The sequence below is a fragment of the Amblyraja radiata genome, chromosome 4, assembly GCF_010909765.2.
Source record: "Amblyraja radiata isolate CabotCenter1 chromosome 4, sAmbRad1.1.pri, whole genome shotgun sequence".
NCBI lineage: Eukaryota > Metazoa > Chordata > Chondrichthyes > Rajiformes > Rajidae > Amblyraja > Amblyraja radiata.
The window spans coordinates 68,265,888-68,293,863 of NC_045959.1; the positions used below are offsets into that span (position 1 = coordinate 68,265,888).

At 43.5% G+C, this 27,976-nt stretch overlaps 2 protein-coding genes across 7 annotated transcripts in view; one reads left to right on the forward strand and one right to left on the reverse strand.

Moving 5' to 3' along the window:
• Positions 1–307, reverse strand: part of prkdc (protein kinase, DNA-activated, catalytic subunit) — a 235,559-nt gene extending 235,252 nt beyond the window's left edge. The window contains exon 1 of the mRNA XM_033019700.1: positions 1–307. Within this exon, the coding sequence (XP_032875591.1) occupies positions 1–154 (154 nt within the window). The 5' untranslated portion in view covers positions 155–307.
• mcm4 (minichromosome maintenance complex component 4) lies at positions 301–27,976 on the forward strand. 6 transcript variants are annotated; one of them, XM_033019704.1, is made up of 19 exons: positions 301–369; positions 550–661; positions 1,662–1,739; positions 3,745–3,822; positions 7,081–7,248; positions 8,079–8,239; positions 12,902–13,003; positions 13,386–13,481; positions 13,570–13,665; positions 13,773–13,911; positions 14,193–14,413; positions 16,599–16,719; positions 16,874–17,133; positions 19,301–19,666; positions 19,971–20,098; positions 20,614–20,821; positions 20,928–21,156; positions 22,516–22,649; positions 27,539–27,976. In XM_033019704.1, exons 4-19 carry the CDS (start codon positions 3,753–3,755, stop codon positions 27,629–27,631), a joined length of 2,592 nt encoding a protein of 863 aa, XP_032875595.1. In that variant the 5' UTR covers positions 301–369; positions 550–661; positions 1,662–1,739; positions 3,745–3,752; the 3' UTR covers positions 27,632–27,976. The 6 variants fall into 6 exon arrangements, with proteins under 6 accessions (XP_032875595.1, XP_032875594.1, XP_032875592.1 ...); XM_033019703.1 differs by lacking the exon at positions 1,662–1,739 and having other exon boundaries at positions 550–696; XM_033019701.1 differs by lacking the exon at positions 1,662–1,739.

Consider the following 27,976-nt stretch of genomic DNA (forward strand, 5'->3'; position numbering starts at 1 on the left):
CCAGCCTGCTTTCATTACTGGTATCCAGAAAGTCGTGGCTGAGGTTAGTGATAACGCTGACAGAATCCACGGAGGCGCTTCTGCTGTCTTTAGTGGACAGCAGGCTGTGCAACTTGTCCAGCTGCCGCTGCGTCCCAGCCGCCGACGCGGCCATGATCCCGGCCGGTCGCAGCGTTCTGAATCCCACGCTCGACGTTCCAAGCTCCAACCGCCCCACGTTCCAAGCATCAACCGGCCCACGTTCTACGTTCCAAGCACCAACCGCCCCACGTTCCAAGCATCAACCGGCCCACGTTCTACGTTCCAAGCACCAACCGACCCACGTTCTACGTTGCAAGTTCCGCCCGCCCATCCACTTCCATGCCGCAAGTGAGTGGGAGCTATTTATTACTTAATCTTGTTCCTCCCTCTATAATTCCTTACGGAGAAAGACGTTGCCTTTTATTAATATATTTCACCTAAACTTGCAATTCCGACTAAGTAAATTATCGGATGTGACTTATGCTTCCAGCACAATTCACAAAACGATTTCTCTTCCGTCTAAAATAGATTATTCCAACATCTACGCGCGAAGTTGCTGATTGGGTAGAAAAGTGCGCGAAGCCCGGGTCATCTGATCCATTCCGCGCGAAAACGGGGCTTTGTGGGAGAAGTTGATCAGGTAAAATGCTGTGGATTCTACAGTTAAAAGTAAAGATATTGCACTGGTTAGACTATTACGGTATTTGTAATTCTGTTTTATTTGCATTGATAAGCGTGTAAGTAAATTCGAGTATGAAAAGAAATAGATTACTTTAGTTGTCATGCGAAAGAGAAAGTTGGATCCATCTTCATTATTTTTTTAAGGTGAAAAGATTGATACATCCTCAGTTTTATTTCTTGTCTCTAAACTGCCTTCTAACGCTTTATCAAAAGAAAGTGAAAATTATGAACGCATCGAAACAATTTTTGTTTTGAAAATATTTATTTATTTAAACGTGTTCAAACTCGTGTAAAAATTTGGTAACGTCGTACTATTGAATTTATTTTGTTCTCCCTATTCTGTAGTACCACACAGATCATGAGTGAAAACGATATTTAAACCAAAAATATTGAATTAATCTTGGTTTATCAACTCAGAAGGACCCTTTCAACTCATTTTCTCTTTATCGAATAATTGTTTTGCCCTATTGTGGGTGCTCCTGTTCATCAGTGTCTCAAACACCAGAATAGAAAAGCCAGAATTTTAACGTAAGCTAAAGTTGACAGGACAACATTGTGGAACATTTTTCTAAACCATATAAAATTAAAATAACCAATACGTGGTAAGAAGCCACCTGATCACCCGCAATCTGGCTCTACACCATGTTGAGATTTTATTCAAACGATAAAAAAGTATAGACCAACTTTTTACAGCATGTTTTTGATGATCAGATAAATAGGTGACCTGGAGAAAAACTTTTTAATACATTAAAATGCTAGAATCTGGGATATACTGCATGTGGATTTCATTAGAGAAAAACTTAATAATGATGTTCATAAGGGAAATAAATAATTATTTAGAAGAAAATGCTAGCAGGAGGATGATTAACGGTCTTCAACCTGTAAAATTAACTGCTTTCTTTTGTCACAGATGCAGTTTGACTGGCTGAGTACTTCCAGCATTTCTGTTTTTGTTTTAGATGCCAAGTTTATTTGTTTTCCAAATCACCAAGTGGAATGGATGTGTATGGAACTAACTTAAAGGAGAAACTCAGTGGGTGAGGCAGCATCTATGGAGCGAAGAAATGGGTGACGTTTCGGGTCGAGACCCTTCTTCAGGGGGGGGGGGGGGGGGAGAAGAAAGGAAGAGGTGGAGACAGTGGGCTGTGGGAGAGCTGGGGAAGGAGGGAGAAAGCAAGGACTACCTGAACTTGGAGAAGTCAATGTTCAGATCGCTGGGGTGTAAACTACCCAAACGAAATATGAGGTGCTGCTCCTCCAATTTGTGGTGGGACTCACTCTGGCCATGGAGGAGGCACAGGACAGAAAGGTCAGATTGGGAATGGGAGGGGGAGTTGAAGTGCTAAGCCACTGGCAGATCAGGTTGGTTAATGCGAACTGAGCGGAGGTGTTGGGCGAAGCGATCGCCAAGCCTGCGCTTGGTCTCACCGATGTTAACACCTAGAACAGCGGATGCAATAGATCAGGTTGGAGGAGGTGAAGTGAACCTCTGCCTCACCTGGAAAGACTTTGTGTCCTTGGATGGAGTCGAGGGGGGAGGTAAAGCAACAAGTGTAGCATTTCTTGCGATTGCAAGGGAAAGTGCCAGGGGAGGGGGTGGTTTGGGTGGGAAGGAACAAATTGAACAAAGAGTTACGGAGAGAGCAGTCTCTGCGGAAAGCCGAAAGGGGAGGAGATGAGAAGATGTGGCCAGTGGTGGGATCCCGGTGGAGGCGGCGAAAATGTCGGAGGATTATCCGTTGTATGTGACGGCTGGTAGGGTGGAAAGTGAGGACAAGGGGGACTCTGTCCTTGTTACGAGTGGGGGGGATGGGGAGTGAGAGCGGAGCTGCGGGATATAGAGGAGACCCTGGTGAGTGCCTCAAATATAAATGAAGAGGTGAACCCCTGATCCTGAAAGAATGTGGACATCTCCGATGCCCTGGTTTGGAACACCTCATCCTGGGTGCAGATGCGGCGTAGACGGAGGAATTGGGAGTAGGGGTTAGAGTCCTTACAGGAAGCAGGGTGGGAAGAAGTGTAGTCCAGATAGCCATGGGAGTCAGTAGGTTTGCAGTAGATGTCGGTCAGTAGTCTGTTACCTGCGATGGTGATAGTGAGGTCTAGAAACGTTAGGGAGATGTCGTAAATGGTCCAGATGAATTTGAATGGCGTATGGAAGTTAGTGGTAAAATCGATGAAGTCAGTAAGTTCCACATGGGTGCAGGAGGTGGCACCAATGCAGTCATCGATGTAGCAAAGGTAGAGTTTGGGGATAAGGCCACGGTACGCCTCGAACAAGGATTGTTCGACGTACCCTACAAAGAGGCAGGCATAGCTAGGGCCCATGCGCGTGCCCATAGCTTCACCTTGGATTTAGAGGAAATGGGAGGAGTCAACTGATAAGTTGTTGCGGGTAAGGACCAGCTTCAACAGGCGGAGGAGAGTATTAGTAGACGGGGATTGTTTGGTTCTGCGGTCGAGGAAGAAACGGAGGGCTTTAAGACTCCTGGTGGGGGGATGGAGGTGTGGAGTGACTGAACATCCATGGTGAAGATGAGGGAGTGTGGGCCTGGAAAACGGAAGTCATGGAGGAGACGAAGAGCGTGTGAGGTGTCCTGGACATAGGTATGGAGGGATTTGACCAGGGGGGGATAGGACAGAGTCGAGGTATGTGAAAATAAGTTCTGTGGGGCAAGAACAAGCAGAAACAATGGGTCTGCCAGGACAGTCAGCTTTGTGGATTTTGGGGAGAAGGTAAAATCGAGCCATGCGGGCCTGGGGAATGATAAGGTTGGAGGCTTGGGAGGGCAGGGAGCCGGAAGCGATGAAGCCAGTAATGGTGTTTGAAATAATGGCCTGGTGCTCGTCTGTGGGGTCATGGTCCAGGGATAAGATTTCAGTGTAACCTTTCTCTGATTATGTTTCAAATCCTTTAAAGTGTGGAATTTATGTTTTGATAGTCTCTAAAGTAATCCTGGCATTTTAGCCTCTGTTCGCATTAAAGTCTAACACATGTTGGATTGTCCAGTTGACTTTTTTTCTCTCTCTCTCACATCCTAGTACTAAAGATGTCATCCCCAACATCCACACCTAGTCGTAAAGGAAGCAAGCGAGGAAGAGGCAGTAATCCTTCCACACGTACGTCCTATGGTTCTTGAACCCAAGCACATCAGCAGTTATTGAAGGTTTTAGAAACATAGATTAGTTGAATACAAAATGCATACTGTTCAGTTTAGTTTATTGTCTCGTGTACCGAGGTACAGTGAAATGTCTTTTGTTGTGTGCTATCCAGTCAGCGGAAAGACAATACATGATTACAAGCGAGCCATTTACACTGTATAGATACACGATAAGGGAATAACGTTTAGGGCAAAGTAAACACAGTAAAGTCCGATCAAAGATAGTCTGAGGTTCACCAGTGAGGTAGACAGTATTTTATGACTGCTCTCTAGTTGTGGTAGGATGATTCAGTTGCCTGATAACAGCTAGGCAGAAGTTATCCCTGAATCTGGAGATGTGTGTTTTCATATTTTTATATCTTTTGCCCGATGGGAGAGGGGAGAAGAGGGAGAGGTGAGGGTGCGACTTGTCCTTGATTATGCTGCTGTCCTTGCCGAGGCAGCATGGGGTCAATGGAAGGGAGGTTGGTTTGTGTGATGGTCTGGACATGTGCATTTGTCAAAAAAAAAACATGTTATTTGACTGATTTAGTAGGGGGTAGGGTGTTGACATGGATAGAAAATTGGTTGGCAGACCGGAAGCAAAGAGTAGGAGTGAACGGATCCTTTTCAGAATGGCAGGCAGTGGCGAGTGGAGTGCCGCAAGGCTCGGTGTTAGGGCCGCAACTTTTACCATATAAATGATTTGGAAGAGGGAATTAGGAGCAACACTAGCAAGTCTGTGGATGACACAAAGCTGGGTGACAGTGTGAACTATGAAGAGTATGTTAGGAGGTTGCAGGGTGACCTGGACAGGTTGAGTGAGTGGGCAGATGCAGTATAATATAGATAAATGTGAGGTTATCCACTTTGGCGGCAAAAACAAGGTGGCAGATTATTATCTCAATGGGGTTAGGTTAGGTAAGGGGGAGATACAGCGAGATCTGGGTGTCCTTGTACAACGGTTACTGAAAGTTGACGTGCAGGTACAGCAGGCAGTGAAGAAAGCTAATGGAATGTTGGCCTTCATAACGAGGATTTCAGTATAGGAGTAAAAAGGTTCTTCTGCAGTTGTATAGGGCTCTGGTGAGACCACATCTGGAGTATTGTGTACAGTTTTGGTCTCCTAATTGGCGGAAGGATATCCTTGTGATTGAAGCAGTGCAACGAGATTGATCCCTGGGATGGTGGGACTGTCATATGAGGAAAGATTGAAAAGACTAGGCTTGTATTCACTGGAGTTTAGAAGGATGAGGGGATATCTTATAGAAACATATAAAATTCTAAAAGGACTGGACAAGCTAGATGCAGGAAAAATGTTCCCAATTTTGGGTGAGTCCAGAACCAGGGGTCACAGTCTTAGAATAAAGGGGAGGTCATTTAAGACTGAGGTGAGAAAAAAGTTTTTCAACCAGAGAATTGTGAATTTGTGGAATTCCCTGCCACAGAGTTAGATACAGCTCTGGGGGCTAGTGGAGTCAAGGGATATGGGGAGAAGACAGGCACGGGTTATTGATAGGGGATGATCACAATGACTGGCGGTGCTAGCTCGAATGCCGAATGGCCCCCTGCACCCATTTTCTATGTTTCTATGATTTTGGCTATTATTAGATTGATGACACCACAAGTTAAATATTTAGCTGGTTCACGTGCCCCCATTGCACCGTCTTACCACCCAGACCTCAAGTTGCATGAAACAGTTGATTACTTTTCATTTGGGTATTCACCATAGGGATGTCCAAAAGTATGTTTAGTATGTCCAAAAGTTTGTTATAGTGTTGCTCTGTATGTCTTGTGTGAGGGGTGGTGGGGGGAATAGGGGGAAACCATTTTCAGGCAACTACCTCGACGGAGATGCGACTTTCTTCCTTGTCGCTTCTTCGCCCCCCACCCTCGCGGCCTTATAGCTGGTTTTGTGCGGCCTTTCCCGGAGTCGGGTCAGAGCTTCAACGGTGGCACAGCTGTGACTTTTAACATCACGGACTCCTTTGCCGGCGGTCGCCGGAGAAGCGCTCCGACCGCTGGCTTGAGGCGTACAACTTCTTGGAGCCTCGGTCTGTGGAGCTTCTGCCGGCAGGCGTGGAACGGGCAATCCCTTGCCGGGGGTTGCCAGAGAAGAGCTCTGACCTGCGGTCTACAACATCTCAAAGCCGTGGCCAATTTGGGAGCTCCGGGCCGCGGGGTATGCTCAACCTGTTCCGACCATCCCGAACAGAGGGCCTGAACATCGGCCCACCTGTAGCGGCGACTGGGAAGGCCAGGGCACGGAACACGGATGAACGAGGGAGGAAGAGGACTGTCTGAACTTTATTGCCTTTCACCACAGTGAAGAATGCTGTGGTGGAAGTCTCTGTTGAATTATGTTGTGTATTGTGTCCTTTTTTAATTGTAACGCTGCATGGTAAATTACATTTCACTGCACCTAATGGTAATAAATTTGAACTTGAACTTGTAAATGGCTCGATTATAATCATGTACTAGACCAAGTGCAGACCCGTTGGGTCTGTTCCTCCAACGTGCGGTTGGGGGGGGGGGGGGAGGCGGCATGCAGCGTCACACACATTAACTATCTTCCCCCCCCCCCCCCCCCCCAAACGCGAATTACCCCCCTTGATATTATATTAATATTAATTTGCTCCTTTTACCCCATAACCACCCTATCTACTGACGCATAGCCCCCAACTTGCAGTCACATCTAGAGGGGGGGGGGGGGGGGTAGAGGGTGAGGGCAGAGACAGAGAGAGAGAGAGACACAGAGAGAGGGGCAAGAGGGATAGGGGGGTGGAGAGGAGGAGAAGAGGGTGGGTGAGGGGGGAAAGGTGGGGGAGGAGAGGGTGAGATTGAGGGGGAGAGGGGATGCTGAGAGGTGGGGAGCAGGGAGGGTGGAGGGTAGGGGGTGTGGAGGGGAGGGGAGGGGGTTTAGGGGAGGGAGGGTGATTGAGGGGAGAGAGGGTGATTGAGGGGAGAGAGGGTGATTGAGGGGAGAGAGGTATGCTGAGAGGGGTGAGGTGAGGGGGAGAGGTGGAACTCGTGCATTGATGTACTGCTGCTGAATTGATTGACTTCAAATAACCAGAACTTTATTGCTTTGCTTTGAATGATCCCATCTGGTGGGGAAGGACCCCTGTAATTTTGTACTTGGTGTCTATATGAAGCCAGAATCATGTTGTTACTTGTATTTATAAAAGCACATTGGTGAATGTGCACATGATGCTAAAGATGTGCATGTTTCTTCCAGCTCGCAGTGATGGAGTGCAGTCTCCACCATCGCAAAGGCAGCGAATGGATGACTCTACCTCCACCGGGGAGCTGCAACCGATGCCCACGTCTCCAGCAGCAGATCTTCAGAGCACTGCTGTGCAGGAATCCTCCTTCCTCTCCAGCCCTGCACGATCACGCCATTCAGGTTGAAGTGAACTTTTTTTTCATTTGAAGTGAAGATTTACAGCAGTGTAATTAATACAACCGCAGCAGTGCACATTCTCCTCCTTTGCCCTACTGAGGAACATGGCCAGTTTTAATTTTCCACGGGATAACCTTAGGGGTGGCACAGTGACGCAGCAATAGAGTTGCTACCTTACAGCACCAGATGTCTGGGTTCGACCCTGAGTGGAATTTGTGCGTTCTCACTGTGACCATGTGGGTTTACTCCAGGTGCTCCGGTTTCCTCCCAAATGTCAAAGATATGCTGGTTTAGAATTAATTGGCTTCTATAAATTGTCCCTGGTGTGTAGGATGGAACTAGTTTGTGTGTGATTGCTGTTTGTATCCCTAAAATAAACTTGGAGGCCAAGTCGTTGTGTATTTTTAAAGTGGAGATTGACAAGTTCATGATTAGTAAAGGTGACAACGGTTACTGAGAGAAGGCAGGAGAATGGGTTTGAGAGGGAAAGATAGATCAGCCATGATTGAATGGTGGAACAGATGCGATGGGCTGAATGGCCTCCTGCTCATGTGAAGTTATGAAACTAAACTAAATTCTGCTGCTTTTGGGATTGGCAGGAACAGGCTGAAAGTTACAGCAGCTACTCATTTTTGTTTTGCAATTGCTTGAATTTCTTGGGGCTTAACATTGCAAGATGCTGGAATTATTTTTGGTCTTCGGAGCAGCTGCTACTAACTTGTTAGAACTTTGCCAGGATGTTCTTGTGCATGAACAATGTATCTACAAAAATTATGTTTGACTGCATTTTCTTTTGCTGGAAGTAATTGCCAAAATATTCTATTGCCTTGCAGCTGCCAGTGAATTTGACGTGAGCTCTCCTTTGATTTATGGCACCCCGAGCTCCCGAGTGGAAGGGACCCCTCGCAGTGGTGCACGTGGCACACCCATACGCCAGCGACCTGACCTGGGGTCTGCTCGTAAGGCTCGCCAGGTCGACTTGCATGCAGACCAGGTACGTACCTAATAGAAAGGAAAAAGAGGGTTGGTTTAAATTGCACGTATTTTAATGTAAGCAGCCTGACGGGTAAGGCAGATGACCTTAGGGCATGGATAGCTACGAGCGAATGGGACATTGTAGCCATGACTGAGACCTGTGGGGGGGGGGGGGGGGGGGCAGGACTGGTAGCTCAATGTTCCGGGGTACATGAGACGGGAGAGGGAAAAACAGGATGGGGGGGTTGCATTGTTGGTTAAGGAGGATGTCACGGCTGTGTTCAGAAGTAACATTACGGACCGTTCGTCTAGTGAGGCTATATGGGTGGAGCTGTGAAACAAGAAAGCGATGATCAACTTGTTGGTGGTGTGCGACAGACCCCCGAATAGTCAATGAGAATTAGTAGAATAAATATGCCAGGAGATTGCAGACAGCTAGTAGTAGGGGTTTTTAACTTTCCCAATATAGACTGGGAAAATCATCGTGTGAAGGGTTTAAATGGGGTGCAATTCCTCAAAAGTGATCAGGAGAGTTTTCTGAAACAGTATGTAGAGGCCCCCACACGTGAGATGGCAACGCTGGATCTAGTATTGGGAAGGGCAAGCTAATGAGGTATTTGTGGAGGAGCCTTTTGGGACCAGTGACCACAGTTTGATTAGGTTTTAGATATGGATCGGGGCGGAGAGGGTCCACGTGTTAAAATGCTCAACAGGTGTAATGATGTGACACGAACACACATTAAGATACAACACATATTTATTAGATCACTTACAGCATGGATCTGCAGACGTTACAGCTCCGAGCTGCTACTACTACTAGCTAACGTAAGCAAGCTCTTGATACTATAAAGCACATACTAGGCGGAGCTACTACTAACAAGCACTATAATTGGCTAGTATGAAATAGCCAATCTACATCTCTTGTAGAAATAAAGAAACATCAGTGGCTAAGCAATATAAGCAGAATGTTAAGAATACATTTGCAAAGTTACACAACATTGCCAAATCTAACAGGTGGCCTGCAAACCCATCCGGCCCGTGTGAGGTAAGAGACAGCCTCACCTCCTTTCGCTGGAGAAGATCCCGGGGAGGGGAGTGGGGAAACGACTGGCGACCCGACAGGAGGGGCGGGAGACGAGATAGGAACCGCGGTAGGAACGACGGATGGTGGTGAGGGCGCGGGTCTTCTGCAAAAGGCCAACTTTGAGGGTATGAGAGAAGGTCTTGCTCATTGACTAGTGGGTTATTTCAGGGGAAAAGAACATTGGCAAAGTGGGATGTTTTTAAAAGTTTACTGAAGGGAGCTCAGGATATGTACGTCCCCATTAGAGTGAAGGGCAAAGCAGGCAATCGTAAGGAAGCTTGGCTGACGAGGGAAATTGAGGCGTTCGTCAAAAACAAGGATGCATGGGACAGGTAAAAGCAACTTGGATCAAGTGCATCCTTGGAGAAGTTTTGGGAACTAAGGAGTCTGAAAAAGGAGATCAGAAAGGTAAAAAGGGGCCAGGAGATAGCTCTGGGGGGTAGCATTGAGGACAATCTGAAAAGATTTTATAAATACATAAGGGGGAAAAGGCCAATTAGAGAGACTGGGATCTCTCTGGAATCAAAGTGATCTTGTCTGTATTTACCGAGGAGAAAGACAATAAGACGGGAAGTATTAAACAATGATACAGTGTGGAAACAGGCCTTTCGGCCCAACTTGCCCACACCGGCCAACCATCCCACTTACCTTTGTGTGAAAAAGGTACCCCTCGGATTCCTATTAAATCTTTTCCCCTTCACCTTGAACCTATTGAAGGAAGGTCCTCGATCATATCGATCGTCGATCCTACGGAACTTGGTCCTCAATCCCCTACTCTGGGCAAGAGACTCTTTGTATCTACCTGATCTGTTCCTCTCATGATTTTGTAAACCTTTGTAAGATCCACCCCCTCATCCCTCTTCGCTCCATGGAATAGAGACCCAGCTTACTCAACTTCTATAGCTCACACCTAGTCCTGGCAACATCCTCGTAAATCTTTTCTGAACCATTTCAAGCTTGACGATATCCTATTATGTGGTGCCCAGAACTGAACACAATATTCTAAATGATGTCTCACCACCGTCTTCTCCAACTGCAACATGACCTCTCAACTTCTATACGCAATACTCTGACTGATGGAAGGCCAAAGTGCCAAAAGCCTTTTTGACCACCTTATCTACCTGCGACTCGACCGTCAACCATTCCTCCACCCACCTTGCCAATTGAACCAGATCCTCCTGCAATCTTTCTTAACCATCTTCACTATCTGCAAAACCACTCACTTTTGTCTCATCAGCAAAGTTGCTAATCTTGCCCTGTATGTTCTATTCATAATCATTGATGTAGATGACCAACAGTAACGGGCCCAGCACTGACCATGAGGCACACCACTAGTCATTGGCCTCCAGTCCGAGAAGCAACCTTCCACCATCACCCTCTGCTTCCTTCCATGGAGCCAATTTGCTATCCATTCAGCTTTCCTTGGATCCCATGTGATCTAACCTTCAAGAGCAGCCTACCAAACGGAACCTTGTCGAAAGCCTTGCTGAAATCCATGTACACAACATCTACAGCTCTGCCCTCATCAACCTTTTTGGTCACGTCTTCAAAAAAATCAATCAGATTTGTGAGACACAACCTCCCATGTACAAAACCATGCTGACTATCCCTAATCAGCCCTTGCCCATCCAAATGCCTGTATAACCTATCTCTCAGAATATTCTCTAATAACTTTCGAACCACAGATGTTAAGCTCATTGGCCTACAGTTCCCACCATTTTCCCTGCAGCCCTTCTTGAAAAGAGGCACAACATACAGTCTTCCGGCACCTCTCCTGTATTTAAGAAGGACTTGTAAATTTCAATCACGCAATTTCCTGTCTAGTTTCCCACAATGTCCTCTGATATATCTGATCAGGTCCTAGAGATTTGTCTACCTTTATACACGACAGTACCTTCAATCCTTCTTCGATAGTAACATTGACTGCTCTCGACACTTCCATTGACTGTCCCAAGTGCAGTGCCTCGGGGTTCGGTGCCGGACCCGTTACTGTTTGTGATCCACATCAATGATTTGGATGAGAACATACAGGGCAAGATTAGCAAGTTTGCTGATGATGCAAAAGTGAGTGGTTTTGCAGATAGTGAAGATGGTTGTGAAAAATTGCAGCAGGATCTGGATCGATTGGCCAGGTGGGTGGAGGAATGGTTGATGGAATTTAATACAGAGAAGTGTGAGGTGTTGCATTTTAGGACATCAAACAAGGAAGGGCAGTACAAACACAGTAAATGGTAAGCCTCTGGGTAGTGTTAGTTCCTTGAAGGTTGAGATGCAGGTAGATAAGGCAGTCAAAAAGTATTTTGGCACTTTGGCCTTTGTCAGTCAGAGTATTGAGTATAGAATTTGGGAGGTCATGTTGCAGTTGTATAAGACATTGGTGAGACCGCATTTAGAATATTGTGTTCAGTTTTGGGCACCATATTATAGGAAAGATATTATCAAGCTTGAAAGGGTTCAGAAAAGATTTACGAGGATGTTGCCAGGATTAGTGGGTGTGAGCTATAGGCAGAAGTTAAGTAGGTTGGGTCTCTATTCCATGGACCGCAGGAGGGTGAGGGGTGATCTTATTGGGTGTACAAGATCATGAGGAATAGATCAGGTAGATGCACAGACTCTCTTGCCCAGAGTAGGGGAAACAATGACCAGGTTCAAAAGGATCGAAAATCGGTAGGATCGAGGACCTACCTTCAATAGGTTCAAGGTGAAGGGGAAAAGATTTAATAGGAATCCGAGGGATAACCTTTTCACGCAAAGGGTGGTTGGTGTATGGAACGAGCTGCCAGAGGAGGTAATTGAGGCTGGGACTATCCCATTGTTTAAGAAACAGTTAGACAGATAGATGGATAGGACAGTTTGGAGGAATATGGACCAAGCGCAAGCAAGTGGGACTAGTGTAGCTGGGATATTTTTGGCTGGTGTGGGCAAGTTGGGCCGAAGAGCCTGTTTCTACACTGCATCATTCTATAACTCTATGAGAAACAAGGAACTGCAGATGCTGGTTAGTATATATTTTTAAAAGACACAAAGTGCTGGAGTAACTCCATGCGCCAGGCAGCACCTTTGAAAAATGGATGGGTGATGTTTTGGGATGGGACCCTTTTTCAGACTCCTGCAAGTGTATGTGAAAGAAAGCTGGGAGAGAGGAGGAATAGGACAAAGTGTGGCAGGACACAGGTGAGGTGGGAATTTGATAGGAAGATTGTTGGAAGAAGAGTCGCTTATCGCTCTTCTCCATAGATGCTGCCTGACCCGATGAGTTACTTCAGGTACCTAAGGGGAATTAGCTGATGTCGGCTTTGAGCAAATTTTCTTTTAGCTAAGCTTATTGCTTTTTGACTTTTAAACGATTTGTGATTATATATATTTTTGGGGGGTATTGCTAGCTACTCGTAGTTGATTTCTTGTTGCCCGTAAACTTGGTTATTTCAACTTCCGTTACGAACTCGCCACATTGGTGTTTGCATGAGAACACACATAGGCCAGACATGGGGTCAACACATTTATTTTCTCGCAGCGCAGTAAGATGGGTATCTTATAACAATCGTGATTTTTGTTGTCACTGTTACCAATGCGAGATGTTTGATTTGATCTCTTCAGCCTTCGGCGGATGATGTTGTGACCAGTGAGCAATCTCTTGGCCAGAAATTGGTTATCTGGGGAACAGATGTTAATGTGGCTGCATGCAAGCAAAAATTTCAGGTAACTGATCCTTTATTTTAATTTGCAAGTTAGTTTTTGTTTGGATTTATTCTTTTTATAATAGACTAGACTAAGTGCGACCCATTCGGTCCCAGTCACCACGGGGGGGGGGGGGATAGGAGGTGAGGTGTGTATGTGGGCAGGAGGGGTTTGCGAGGGGGGAGGGGTGTGTGGGCGGTGTTTACAAACTCTTTTCCAACACGTGCAACCATGCACGTACATCAAATTATTATTGATATTTGACCATATGACTTTTGCTGTGAGTGCATGATTTCATACCGTTGGAAAAAATGGCCTGTTGATAATTAGCAAGATTTGAGAGATGTAGTTTCAGTCACTTTCTTTTTAAAAGGGAAGTAATCATGCCACTGTTTTCTGACAGAGGTTTCTTCAGCGTTTTATTGACCCTTCTGCTAAAGATGATGATGTTGTGGGCCTGGACCTGAATGAGCCACTGTACATGCAACGACTCGAGGAGGTAATACCTAGCTTGATTTTTGCCCATTTTTCTTCATGTGTAAGCACTTCATGACCGGAGGGAACATGACTGTGTGTTTTGTTTGCAGATGAACTTGGTAGGAGAGCCATTCCTCAATGTGAACTCCTCTCATTTGAGAGCGTTTGACACTGAACTCTATCGGCAGCTTGTTTGTTACCCACAGGTAATGTGTGATCTTGTACAACAAATTATTGTTTCTTAATGACTATTTTTGAAAAATGTTAAATCAGTGCCTTGAAGGTGAATCCTTCTTTTCTTATTTGTGTATAGGAAGTGATTCCTACTTTTGATATGGCTGTGAATGAACTCTTCTTTGAGCGTTTCCCTGACTCTGTACTGGAGCATCAGATCCAAGTTCGACCATTCAATGCTATGAGAACCAAAAACATGAGAAGTCTGAATCCTGAAGGTAGAGCGATATAAAGTATAAAATAAGTTTGTTTTAATTGATGAAACATTTAAACAGTTATTAATGCCACTGTTAGGCAGTTTATGATATCACTTTTAAACCATCTATCGTGCATCTGAAGATGGGACCCCACCCGAAACTTTGCCTACCCCTGTTCTGTACAGATTCTGTCTGACTTGTTGGGTTACTCCTTTCACTCAAGATTCCAGAAACTGCAGTTCCTTGTGTCCACAGTGCAGTTTTTGTTAGTCCAAATCATTGTTTCTGGTTTCTCCTCACAGATATAGATCAATTGATCACGGTGAGTGGCATGGTGATCAGATCTTCCCAATTGATTCCTGAAATGCAAGAAGCATTCTTCAGTTGTCAAGTGTGTGCTTCCTGCACGAGAGTGGAAATTGACCGTGGTCGTATTGCTGAGCCGTATGTGTGCAAGAACTGTAACACCACACACAGCATGGGTCTAATCCACAACCGTTCACTATTCTCAGACAAGCAGATGGTATGTTTTGCAAGTATTTCCCAATAGTTCTTTACAGCATTGTTGACAGACTGAAGTGCAAAAAATATATTCTCTGTCTAATTGCAATGCATTTCTTTCATAACTAATTAGTAATAATTGATACAGTCTTAATACTTTACAAGGGATGATGTGATGGGCTGAATAGGAAACTATATGGCGATTTGTTCAGGTGAACAAAATGTCAATCTGCAGCCATCAAACAAATAAACTATGATGTAAAAGATCTTTGTAAAAGAAGAACAAAAGGACTGCCACATAATGGTATATTCGCATGAAAATATTGAGTCCCAACTGGCTTTGAATTTGGGACTTATTTAGCGACAGATGCAGCCTGTTTTCTCTCGGTGTTCTCCAGTAGAGCCGTGTCCTGCTTTTTTTCACCTCAGTATTGCACTGGATAACCTGCCTCTCTAATTCTCTGAAACTCATGTCAGAGGACGAAAGGCCTAATTCGGCTCGTATCGCATCTATTCCACCATACTATCATGGCTGATCAATCTTTCCCTCTCAACGCCATTCTCCTGCCTTCTCTCCACAACCCTCGACACCCATACTAATCTAGAATCTTGTCAATCTCTGTCTTAAAAATACCCAATAATTTGGTCTTCACAGCCATCTGTGGCAATGAATTCTACAGAATTATCACCCTCTACCCAAATAAATTCCTCTCATCTCCTTTCTAAAGGTATGTCCTTTTATTCTGAGACTGCGCCCCCTGGTTCTAGACTCTCCCACTACTGTAAACATCTTGTCTGCATTCATTCTATTCAATATTCGGTAAGTTTCAATGAGTTGCCTCCCTCATCCTTCTAAACTCCAACAAGTCTCACCTTCACATTTTCATGGTTTTGAGGAGAGCCCAGGCTTTGTGCCAGATCCCATACAAGTTGACTTAACGTGGTGGAAATAATTGACTTGCCATTTCCCCTTGCCACAAAATGATTTATGATTGCCAGGTAGTACAAGTGTTCCACAATTGACTCTCATCAAAGGAATGTGCTGAATGGGAAGCAGAAATCTTTGCTGCAGAACTATTTGCATAAGGGTAGTCAGAATAGAGGGTTGACAAACTGCAGATACTGGTTCACAAAGTGGATAAACAATTTAAATAAAAAAAAAAAAAAAAGACAAATAAGCAGTCAAAATAGACTTGGCATTTGGTTTGAGCAGATTGAACGAGCAGAAACCTGATGCAGAGCTGCCAAGGTACGGATTTTCCATATTTCGTACGGAAATGCGATCAGAATACGGATGTACGGATTTGCTTTGTAAAATATGGATTTTTTTTAAATCGGCCCGACTTCCTGTTTCATCTTGCTGCTTAAAAAATACAAGGATATAAAAAGTCATACTGTACCTCTAAAAATTATAGCAGATTAAATCTATTAGTATTTTAAATTTGAAGATCTGGATGATTATTTTTGTAAGCTTTGGTCTCCCTGTCCCGCTCCAGGTTCAAACAGCGCTGTCAGTTTAACTCGTGGGAATTTAATGAACAGCGCTATGGGTTCTAAAAAAATGCGCTCCCAGCTGGAGATAGGGAGTGGGAGGGAGGGAGGAAGGAAGGAGGGAGGGTGGGAGGGAAAGAGGGAGGGGGAGGAAGAGAGAGGGAGAGAAAGAGGGAGAATGCGAGGGAGGCTTCCAAAATGGCTTCTACATCATCATCTGGTGCTAAAAGCAGGACGCAGCATTCAAACAGTAGTATAGAAAGAGATGGCAATGAATGCACTGTCGAGTAAGGTGCGTAGAAGACGTCAATTGGTAGCAAAGTTAGGCATTCTTGTACGCTTACATGGGTATGACCGCACATTTAAAAAAAAAACACTTTTTTCAGCAAAATGGCACCATGTAAAAATACTGATTTCCTCAGGTACTAGAATACTGAAATGCTCTGACAAAACTTGGCAGCTCCGCTGATGGGGTAGTAAAACCAAATTTTAAATTATGAGATGAAACAAAATGTTTAATTTGGCAAACATAAATGTAAGCAATGCTGAAAGTTTTTAATCTCCTGGGGGTGGGGGGGGGGTGGAATTATATTCTCCTGAAGTGAATTGAGTGGAATTCAAATTCACCACGTGCTTTTGGTTGGCATGCGATCACAGTATGGATATGCATTTGCAGGTATAACATTTAACCCTTTAACTTTATATGATTTTTGCAGGTTAAGTTACAAGAGTCACCTGAAGATATGCCTGCAGGGCAGACACCACATACAGTTATTCTGTTTGCTCACAATGACTTGGTAGATAAAGTGCAGCCTGGCGATCGTGTGAATGTTACAGGTTAGTGCAGTACTTGTGAAAATTTGCAAGTTATGCTTTGGATTTTTTTTATAATTTGGTTTTTAAAATGAAGCCCGTGTATCTCTAGAGACTGTAGATACTTGATAAATGATTTCTAGAGGAAGTGAAAGATTATTTTGTTATTTCTGGCTAGGCATCTACAGAGCAGTTCCCATTCGAGTAAACCCACGTGTGAGCACCGTGAAGTCAGTGTACAAAACTCACATTGATGTCATTCACTTTCGCAAAACTGATGAGAAACGACTTCACAGCTATGATGCTGAAAAGGAGCACAAGCTTTTTACTGAGCAGCGCATTGAAATGCTCAAAGATCTGTCAAAGAAGCCTGATATTTACGAACGACTCTCTGCCGCATTAGCTCCCAGCATCTATGAGCATGAAGATATCAAAAAGGTAATAGGTCTTCCAGAAAAACACAATGTATTGGCTTTATTTGTTAAATATGTTCTGTATTTTGTAATCAGTCAACTTTTCTCCAAATATATTCTTCTTGGACATATTTCCCAGAAAAAACATGGTTCTTTTCTCTTTACTTTTTTTTTCTGCTTTACAATTTTCCTATACCCGACACCAGACAAACCTGAAAAGTAATCGAGTTTGTTATTATGTCTGTCTGTGTGATCCTGAAATTACGCCAAAACGGTACGCGATAGCATTACAATTTTTGGACCACCATAAGCACCATTGTCCTGTGGTGTTGTGTATCAGGTTTTGTTCAGATTTATGTTATATTTTACAAGTTATTCACATTTTAAATTAAAAAAATTTAACTTCACTTTATAAAATCCAATTGCCCTGTCCCTGCCTGTTACAATGTTACAAATGACAGGACACTGGGAGTCCTGTTCTTCTGTAACAATGTAACGGGCAGGGGCAGGGCAAGTGGAATTGGATTTTGTCAAGTTTTTTTTGTTTAAAAGGAGGAGGAAGGAGCACTGGGGATGAGGGGAAATGAGCCATGCCTACGCAGTTGGGGGCTATGAGTGTGGTGGAATATTGCGTCGGAACGGATGAGTGGTGGAATATTGTGTTAGGGGAACGGGTCCCACTTGGTCTAGTGTGTATATATATAACAAAAACTCTAATCTTTGTGTGTGTGTGCATGATCCTGAAACTACGCCAAAACGGTACACGATAGCGCTACAATTTTTGGCGCACCTTACCATTCTCCTGTGGTGAGCTGTGGCAAGTTTTATATATTTGTATATAGATATATTTTACGTTATTCACATTTTATACTTCAGAAAAATCACTTCCACATGCACTGCCAGTTAGCAGCATACGACGTCACAATGAGATCCCGAACCTCATTTATAGAAAAAAAATCAGTTTTAATCAAATTCTGGGGGGGGTGGGGTTCATTCACAAAAAACATCGCGATTTTCATTGTGGGGGGGGGGGGGGTTAGGGGGGAGGTGAGGAGTGGGGGAAAGAGGGATAGGGAGAGGAAAGTGGGGGAGGAGGCGGATAGAGAGAGAGGGGGGGAAGTGGGGGAGGTAGGGAGTGGGGGATAGAGGGAGAGGAGTGCAGTGGGGGTGGTGGGGTAGGGGGAGGTGAGTGGGGGAACGGAAATGGAGGGGAGGCGGTTGGGAGGGGAAGGTGAGTGGGATAGGAGGGAGGATGAGGAGTGGGGGAGCAGGGGGGTATGGAGGGGAAAGTGGGATAGGTGAGTTAATGGGATGAGGAGGGGAGATAGAGAGAGAAGGGAGGAGTGGGATAGAGGGAGAGGGGCAGTGAGGAAGGTGAGGAGGGAGGATGGGGGTGTGCGATAAGGGAGGTGAGGAGTGGGGGAGGAGAGGGGGAATGGAGGATAGGGGTAGGAAGAGGGATGGTGAGGCTCAGTTGGAGGGTTGCAGTGACTTGCGGCACAACTGGCATCTCTGGCGTCACAAAGGGAACCCGTTAGCCGCGCGTGCGCAGTTGGGGGCCATGGGTGAGTGGTGGAATATTGCGTGGGGGAACGGGGGCCGACGGGTCCCACTTGATCTAGTTTTTGTGTGTGTGTATATGTGCATGTATATATTTGTGTATATTAATGTGCTTTAACATTTGTATCTGTTCATTTGGCATTTTAGCCTGTATTTTAATTTGTGTATGTTTTAAATATTTTGCATTCAGCTAACCTATTTTAAATACTTCACCAAAAAACTTTCCTTATCTCCCTTCCTGATTTATTGCCTTGTTGCAGTTACAATTTAATTTATTTTCATGTGCGCCGAGGTACAGTAAAAAACGTTTTTGGCATTGCCTTATACGATGTAGTGTTTGAATAATAGGAACTCCCCCATCCCCTTGCAAACTGGTGGTGGTAGATAACAATCAATTTTGAAAAGGCGGTCCAAGCCACCGAGATCAGTGGTGAGCACTGTTGCTATGCTTCTGGTTACAAAAGCAAAACATGTTTGTGGATGCTCTTTGTAATCTTGGTAAATAATTCTACCAACAAACCAATTTCAGTGCTCGGGAACTAATATTTGGCATTTCCTTACAACAAGCAATTGGCATCCACGATAATATGTCAAGAGTTCATTTTTTTGAAAACTTTTTTATTTTGTAACAGGGTATCTTGTTGCAGTTGTTTGGTGGGACACGCAAGGACTTTAGCCTTACTGGCCGTGGCAATTTCCGTGCAGAGGTCAACATCCTTTTATGTGGTGATCCTGGTACCAGCAAGTCTCAGTTACTGCAGTACGTGCACAACCTGGTGCCCAGAGGCCAGTACACGTCTGGCAAAGGTTCCAGTGCTGTTGGTCTTACTGCTTACGTGACCAAAGACCCGGAGACGAGGCAGCTTGTCTTGCAAACTGGTGCACTTGTTCTTAGTGATAATGGCATATGCTGCATTGATGAGTTTGATAAAATGAACGATAGCACAAGATCAGTCATGCATGAAGTTATGGAGCAGCAAACACTTTCCATTGCAAAGGTAGGAAACCACTTTTTAAAATCCTGCAATGTAGTTTTTTCATATTTAAAATGTGCAGTTACTATAAATGCATGAATCATACTAATTTCCAATGTCTGTAAGGTCATTATTTTAATTACTGTGTTGCGTACAGTGGACTTCCATTACATTGTACTACCAAAAATAATAATTTTTCTTTAGTTCCAAAATGTTTAGAAACCATCTTGCAACATATCCTTCTTTTGATTTAACTGTTGTTGATGAACTTTGAGTGAAAGTAGATTTTTGTTTGAATAACAAAGCCTCATTATTTTTTGTTTCTTAGGCTGGAATAATCTGCCAGCTGAATGCCCGAACATCTATCCTGGCAGCCGCGAATCCAGTGGAGTCCCAGTGGAACCACAAAAAGACGACAATAGAAAACATCCAGCTTCCACACACGCTCCTATCCAGGTAATGTAATCTACAGAAATGCTCTCAATCAGCAAATTATAACATTTTAATATCTGTCTGCAGAAATCTATCCTGGATAGATTCTATTCTTTAGATTCTATAGATCCTCCTTCATTCTATGCTCTGAACTACTGAACTAATTAATTTCCAGAAGATAGACACAAAATGCTGGAGTATCTCAGGAGACAGACAGCATCTCTGGATAGAAGGAATGGATGATGTTTCGGGTCGAGACCCTTCTTCAGACTGAGTTGGGAGAGGCAAATGAGAGAGCTGGAAGGGTAAGGTGTGAAAACAAGTAGCTTCGTCCCTTTTGATCTCTCGTTTTCACACCTTACCCTTCCATACTTCTACTTTCCATCTTCCCTGACTGTCTGAAGAAGGGTCTCTACCTGCAATGTCACACATTCCTTCTATCCAGAGATGTTGCCTGTTCCTGAATTATGCTAGCATTTTGTGTCTATCTTTGGTGTAAACCAGCATCTGCAGTTCCTTCCTACACATTAATTTTCTAGGTTTGACTTGATCTTCCTTATGTTGGACCCTCAAGATGAAGCTTATGATCGTCGTCTCGCCCACCATTTGGTTTCACTTTATTATCGAAGTGAAGAAGAAATGGAAGAGGAATACCTTGACATGGCGGTGCTCAGGGACTATATTGCCTATGCCCGCACATATGTCCATCCTAGGCTGAGTGAAGAAGCCAGTCAATCGCTTATTGAGGTGAGGATTCCTGTTTATGATATAATATTCTAAAGTGTTGCAAGCAATTTCCTCACCCCCAGCTACACTGCCACACAAAACATTTTTCTTTGCCTTTGTGATAAAGGCTTATGTCGACATGAGGAAAATCGGCAGTGGAAGGGGTATGGTATCAGCATATCCTCGTCAACTGGAGTCATTGATACGTCTGGCAGAAGCTTACGCCAAGGTGCGTTTTTCCGAAAAAGTTGAAAATCTAGATGTTGAAGAAGCAAAACGTCTTCACCGTGAAGCTCTGAAACAGTCTGCAACTGATCCAAGGACTGGAATTGTCGATATATCCATCCTTACTACAGGTAATGTTTTAAAATAATATTTCTTTAATTTTAGATGCTGTGTCTGGGAAAAGAAAGTGTTATGATGTTAGTAGTATTGACTTAATTCCATTCTAAAATGAAAATGAATTATAGGCTGTGCTGCAAATCAAAAATTCAGCTTCTTGTCAAAAGTAAACTGCAACGCAAATTAATGTAAAATTTGTGTAAGTTTATTTGTAATGTAAAATTTGCAAGAGACTACAGGCTTTGTTTTAGAAATCTATCAGTGATTCTGTAAGTTATCTGTCATTTTTTAATTTGATTTTAAGTCCTAACCCTGAGGAAATATTTAAATGCTATTCCTCAAACTTGCATTGGGTCTCATTGGAAGAGTGCAGAATGGGAATTAGTGACAGGCATTTGAAATTACACAGAAATTACGGAACATCCCTAAGGATTAGGGATAACCGATAATTGAACCCTTTGATCCCTGTAAAGTGATCACGCAATCGTACTTGATTCCTCCAGTGTAGAGAAGACCACATTTTGAGCACAAATGGAATGAGCCATGATTGGAAGTGCATGTCAATTGCTGCTTCACTTGAATGTGGACTATTTTGGTTCCTGGGTGGTGGGAAAGGACAGATTTTCCTTTTGGTTGCTTACGCAACCAGATGCAGGGTTGGCAGTTAAACGTCAGCCATGTTTGAAGATGCAATGAGATCTTCAATATCAAAACTGGAATGCGGCACAAATCCAAGAATCCTAAGATTTATGTTTGAATATATTTGTTGATTTTAAGTAGATTCTTAATATCTGATTGTCTTGAAGTACACTGCAGCACCCTTGCACTGATTGAGGAAACATTCCCTTACTCAGATTTAACATTTTCATTTAATAATTAGCTTGCATATGTTTGCAGTTGCATCAGTTTCAAAGAATCAACCAATAGACAATAGGTGTGGGAGTAGGCCATTCAGCCCTTCGAACCAGCACCGCCATTCAATGTGATCATGGCTGATCATCCCCAATCAGTACCCCGTTCCTGCCTTCTCCCCATATCCCCTGACTCCGCTATCTTTAAGAGCTCTATCTAGCTCTCTCTTGAAAGTATCCAGAGAACCGGCCTCCACCGCCCTCTGAGGCAGAGAATTCCACAGACTCACAACTCTCTGTGTGAAGAAGTGTTTCCTCATCTCGTTCTAAATGGCCTACCCCTTATTCTTAAACTGTGGCCCCTGGTTCCGGACTCCCCCAACATCGCAAACATGTTTCCTGCCACTAGCGTGTCAAAACCCTTAATAATCTTATATGTCTCAATAAGATACCCTCTCATCCTTCTAAATTCCAGAGTATACTGAATAACTTTCATCTAACAGTGCATTTTATTTGTTGCAGGAATGAGTGTCACCGCTCGTAAACGGAAGGAAGAGTTGGCTCAAGCCTTGAAGAAGCTCATACAGTCTAAAGGCAAAACTCTTGCCATGAGATACCAACTGCTATTTGATGATTTAAGAAGTCAATCTGATATTGTAAGCTATTTTATATTTTTGATTGGAAAAGCTTTGGATTGACCTGTGTAAAATGGGAGTCTTTACTTCTCTGTTATTTTTATGCTGTGAAGCAGATGTATTGCATCACCCAGTTCTGGTGATAATGGAACTAGGAAGCATGTTTATCCAAATTGCATTAATCCAGAGAAGATGGATTCCTGTTACTTGGTGTTTATTTTTAAAACCATAGAATCAGAGAATGGTAGAGGAGAGGCCCTGTATCTACATTGACTTTCTGCAATGTTGGCTCAACTTCCTTACTTTTCTCTCATTTTAACCTGATCCTGTTGTAATCCAAAAATTAATTTGCATCTTCATCCTTAGTTTTTACTGTCTGTGAGACTCTCCCCTCTTCTGTGAAAATGTCTTTCAAAAAATGTTTGCTTGTCGTTTTTGGTCCTATTGCATTCTGACCAAACTTTAGATGAAGTGCTCTATTCATGCCCTAACTATTGTTCAGTTTATTGTAACTGTTTGTCTTTGCTCTCTCGTTTAAGGAACATATGATACCACCTGCATTTTTAAACATTATCTCATCTTGTCTTGACACCTTCCTGGATTTATGTGTATGTGCCCAAGGATTTTGTACCCGCTTCAGTGTTCTTTCCTTTATATTATAGTGCCTTTCTTTGTGCTTCCTAACAAAATGTCACCAAATATATTTCTGCGTTAAATTTCAATTGCTACATATTTGAAAAATGTTACCAAATGCCTCCTAAAGTCTATCGCTATCACAGTTTGCTATAAAATTAAGTTTTGTGGTGTCTAAATTGTCAAAGTTGTCCACTTTAAACATGCATTGCCGATGATTGAAGTCTGAGCACTGAACCCAGGGGATCACAATGGACAATAGGTGCAGGCGTAGGCCATTCGGCCATTCGAGCCAGTAGCGCCATTCACTGTGATCATGGCTGATCATCCGCAATCTACCCTGTTGGTGCCTTTTCCCCATATCCCTTGACTCTGCTATCTTTAAGTGCTCTATATATAACTCTCTTGAAAGCATCCAGAGAATCGGCCTCCAATGCCTCATGAGGCAGAGAATTCCACGGATTCGCAACTCTCCGGGTGAAAACGTTTTTCCTCGTTTCTGTTCTAAATGGCCTACCCCTTATTCTTAAACTGTGGCCCCTGGTTCTGCACTCCCCCAACATCTGGAACATGTTTCCTGCCTCTCATGAGTCTACGCTGCACTTCCTCAATAGCAAAAATGTCCATCCTCAAATTTGGAGACCAAAACCAGGTGTGATCTCACCAGGGCCCTGTGCAACTGCAGAAGGGCCTCTTTGCTCCAATACTCGACGACTCTTATTATGAAGGCGGACATGCCATCAGCTTTCTTCACTGCCTGCTGTACCTGCATGCTTACTTTCAGTGACTGATGTACAAGGACACCCAGATCTCGTTGTACTTCCCATTTTCCGAATTTGACACCATTCAGATAATCTGCTTTCCTGTTCTTGTCACCAAAGTGGACAACCTCACATTTATCCACATTAAACTACATCTGCCATGCATCTGCCCACTCACCCAACCTCTTCAAGTCACCCTGCATCCTTGTAGCATCCTCCTCACAGTTCACACTGCCACCCAGCTTTGTGTCATCTGGAAATTTGCTGATGTTACTTTTAATCCCTTAATCTAAATCATTAATGTATATTGTAAATAGCTGTGATCCCAACACCGAGCTTTGAGGTACCCCACTAGTCACTGCCTGCCATTCAGAAAGTGACCTGTTAATCCCTACTCTTTGTTTCGTGTCTGCCAACCAACTTTCTATCCATGTCAGTGCCCTGCACCCAATACCATGTACTCTAATTTTGCCCACTAATCTCCTAGGTGTGACAATAGACAATAGACAATAGGTGCAGGAGTAGGCCATTCGGCCCTGCAAGCCAGCACTTCCATTCAATATGATCATGGCTGATCATCCACTATCAGTACCCCGTTCCTGCTTTCTCCCCATATCCCCTGAATCCCCATATCTTCAAGAGCCCTATCTAACTCTCTCTTGAAAGTATCCAGAGAACCGGCCTCCACGGCCCTCTGAGGCGGAGAATTCCACAGACTCACAACTCTCTGTGTGAAAAAGTGTTTCCTCATCTCCGTTCTAAATGGCTTATCCATTCTTAAACTGTGGCCCCTGGTTCTGGACTCCCCCAACATCAGGAACATGTTTCCTGCCTCTAGCATGTCGAAACCCTTAATAATCTTATGGTTTCAATAAGATATCCTCTCATCCTTCTAAATTCCAGAGTATACAAGCCCAGCTGCTCCATTCTCTCAGCATATGACAGTCCCGCCATCCTGGGAATTAACCTAGTGAACCTACACTGCACTCCCTCAATGGCAAAAATGTCCTTCCTCAAATTTGGAGACCAAAACTGCACACAATACTCCAGGTGTGGTCTTGCTAGGGCCCTGTACAACTGCAGAAGGATCTCTTTGCTCCTCTTGTTATGAAGACTAACATGCCATTCGCTTTCTTCACTGCCCGCTGTATCTGCATGCTAACGTTCATTGACTGATGAACAAGGACCCCCAGATCCTGTTGTACTTCCCCTTTTCCCAACTTGACACAATTTAGATGATAATTTGCCTTCCTGTTTTTGCTACCAAAGTGCATAACCTCACATTTATCCTCATTAAACTGCATCTGCCCACTCACACAACCTGTCCAAGTCACCCTGCATTCTCATAGCATCCTCACAGTTCACACTGCCACCCAACTTTGTCATCTACAAATTTGCTAATGTTACATGTAAACCCTTCATCTAAATCATTAATGTATATTGTAAATAGCTGCGTTCCCAGCACCGAGCCTTGTGGTACCCCTCTAGTCACTGCCTGCCACTCTGAAAGGGACCTGTTAATCCCTATTCTTTGTTTCCTGTCTGCCAACCAATTTTCTATCCATATCAGCACTCCACACCCAATACCATGTGCCCTAATTTTACCCACTAATCTCCTATGTGGGACCTTATCAAAGGCTTATCAAAGGAAAATACTAATTTTTTCTTCACTTACCTAAATAATTTTTTACCACCCGTCTTTATATCCTTCGTACCTCTTTTTTGCCCCTCGTATTGCCTTTTTAGTTATCTTCTGTTGCTCTTTAAATGTTTCCCAATCTTCTGGCTTCCATCTCATCTTTGCTATGTTGTACTAATTCTCTTTTATTTTTATAGTGTCTTTGACTTCCCTTGTCAGCCACATTCGCCCCTTAGAATCTTTCTTCATCTTTGGAATGAACTGATCCTGCACGTTCTGTATTATTCGCAGAAATACCTTCCATTGTTGTTCCACTGTCATCCCTGTTTGGGTCTCTTTCCAGTCAACTTTCGCCAGCTCCTCCCCCATGCCTCCCTTTGCTCAACTGTGGTACTGACACCTCCGATTTTCCCTTCTCCCTCTCAAATTGTTGATTAAAACATCATATTATGGTCACTACCTCCTAACGGCTCCTTTACCTTGAGTTCCCTTATTAAATCCTGTTCATTACACAACACTAAATCCAGAATTGTCTTCTCTCTGGTAGGCTCCAGTCCAAGCTGCTCTTAGAATCCATCTCGGAGACACTCCACAAACTCTTTCTTGGGGTCCAGTGCCAACCTGATTTTCCCTGTTGAAATCTCCCAGAACAACCGTAGCAGTGACTTTGCTACATGCCAATTTTAACTCTTGATTAACTTGCACCCTATATCCAGGCTACTGTTTGGGGGCCTGTAGATAACTCCCACTGCCTATTTTCAGCCTGAGAAAACTACCATTCAATGCTATTTCTATTGTTTTAATTTCTTATTCATGTCACTTCTGTCTGTGTTTTTTCATGGGTTTCAACCTTCTTGACAGAATTATCTGGCACTTAATTAAATGTTCATTGGAAATCCATGTTATCCACATCAATTAGGTTTCCTTCATCCCTATGGCATCATATCAAAATTTGGTTGGTCAAACAATCTTTTTCTCAGTCTTTGCTATCTTCCATCAATGCATTATTGTCTAAGTGATTTGTTAATTTTGTTCTGGATTAATGTTTCTGAAAACTTTGCCAGCACACGAGGTTAAACTTGCTGACCTGTAATTGCCAGGATTGTATTTGTTCTCTTTGAGGATGTACAGAGGCGCAGCTGGTGGAGCTACAGCCTCTCTGTGCCAGTGACCCTCAGGTGCTGTCTATGCGGTGTTTGCACATTCTCCCTGTGACTGCGTGGGTTTCCTTTGGGTGCTCTCACATCCCAAAAACGTGCGGGTTTGTAAGTTGATTGGCTTCTGTAAAAATTGCCTCGGGTGTGTAGGGATTGGATAAGGAAGTAGGATAACAGCTAGTGTGAACGGGGCATCAATGGTCGGAATGTACTGAAGGGCCTGTTTCCATGCTGTATCTCTAAACAAAAGAATGGCACACGTGTCCAGTCTGCTGTTTCCCTTAAAGGATGATTGTTTACTAAGTTCTTGTCATGATCTTTCTTTTAATGTCTAAAGTCGAATGGTGAATGAACATGGAAATGCAGGTTCCTACTCTGCTTTTTAAAGCAGTGATTTAAAATAAAAAAACTCGTACTAATGTAAGTACTGGTGTACTTACAATGCATGTGAACCATAGCTTTCATGTTTTGTTTTGTTTTTTGTCCCAATAGTCTTGAAATTGTGGACTGTAGTTAGGAATAGGAATAAGAATAAGAAGGGAAACTTTGCACGTGTCTGGTCGTAGGAGAGGAACTGCTAAAGTTACAGGGATAAAATACCTGCTGCTTAATAACTGAAAGTAAATCTGGCTCTTATGTGAAGCACAGATTTGCACCAAAAAAAGTCTTTATTGCTTGCATGTAAATGGATTTTAATTACAGTTTTAATTAATTTTTAAGGCTATTACGAAGGACATGTTTGAAGAAGCTCTCCGGGCTCTGGCAGATGAAGACTTCTTAACTGTAACTGGGAAAACTGTTCGGCTACTTTAAGAACAAACGAACCAAGTTAAAATCAGTAATGCTTCTTTTTGATCTTGGTTACTGAAGCTTGTTTGACTTTTTGAAAGATGTATTTTTCATTATTTTGCTTTATCCTGCAGCAATATTTTGGTCATTTCATTTAGCTGTACTAATATGAAATTAGTGTCTCTTGATAACATTGTACGCCAAGGGAATTACATAGCTGCTTTGCTACATTTGTAAATAGATGATTATTTTTTCCATCTTTGAGATGATGCATTTTTCAATTTGAAAGAAATTAAATAATTCGGATGCTAATTAAATAAAATGTGCAATATATTTTGTATTGTCAGTAAAAAAAAATGTATTAACATG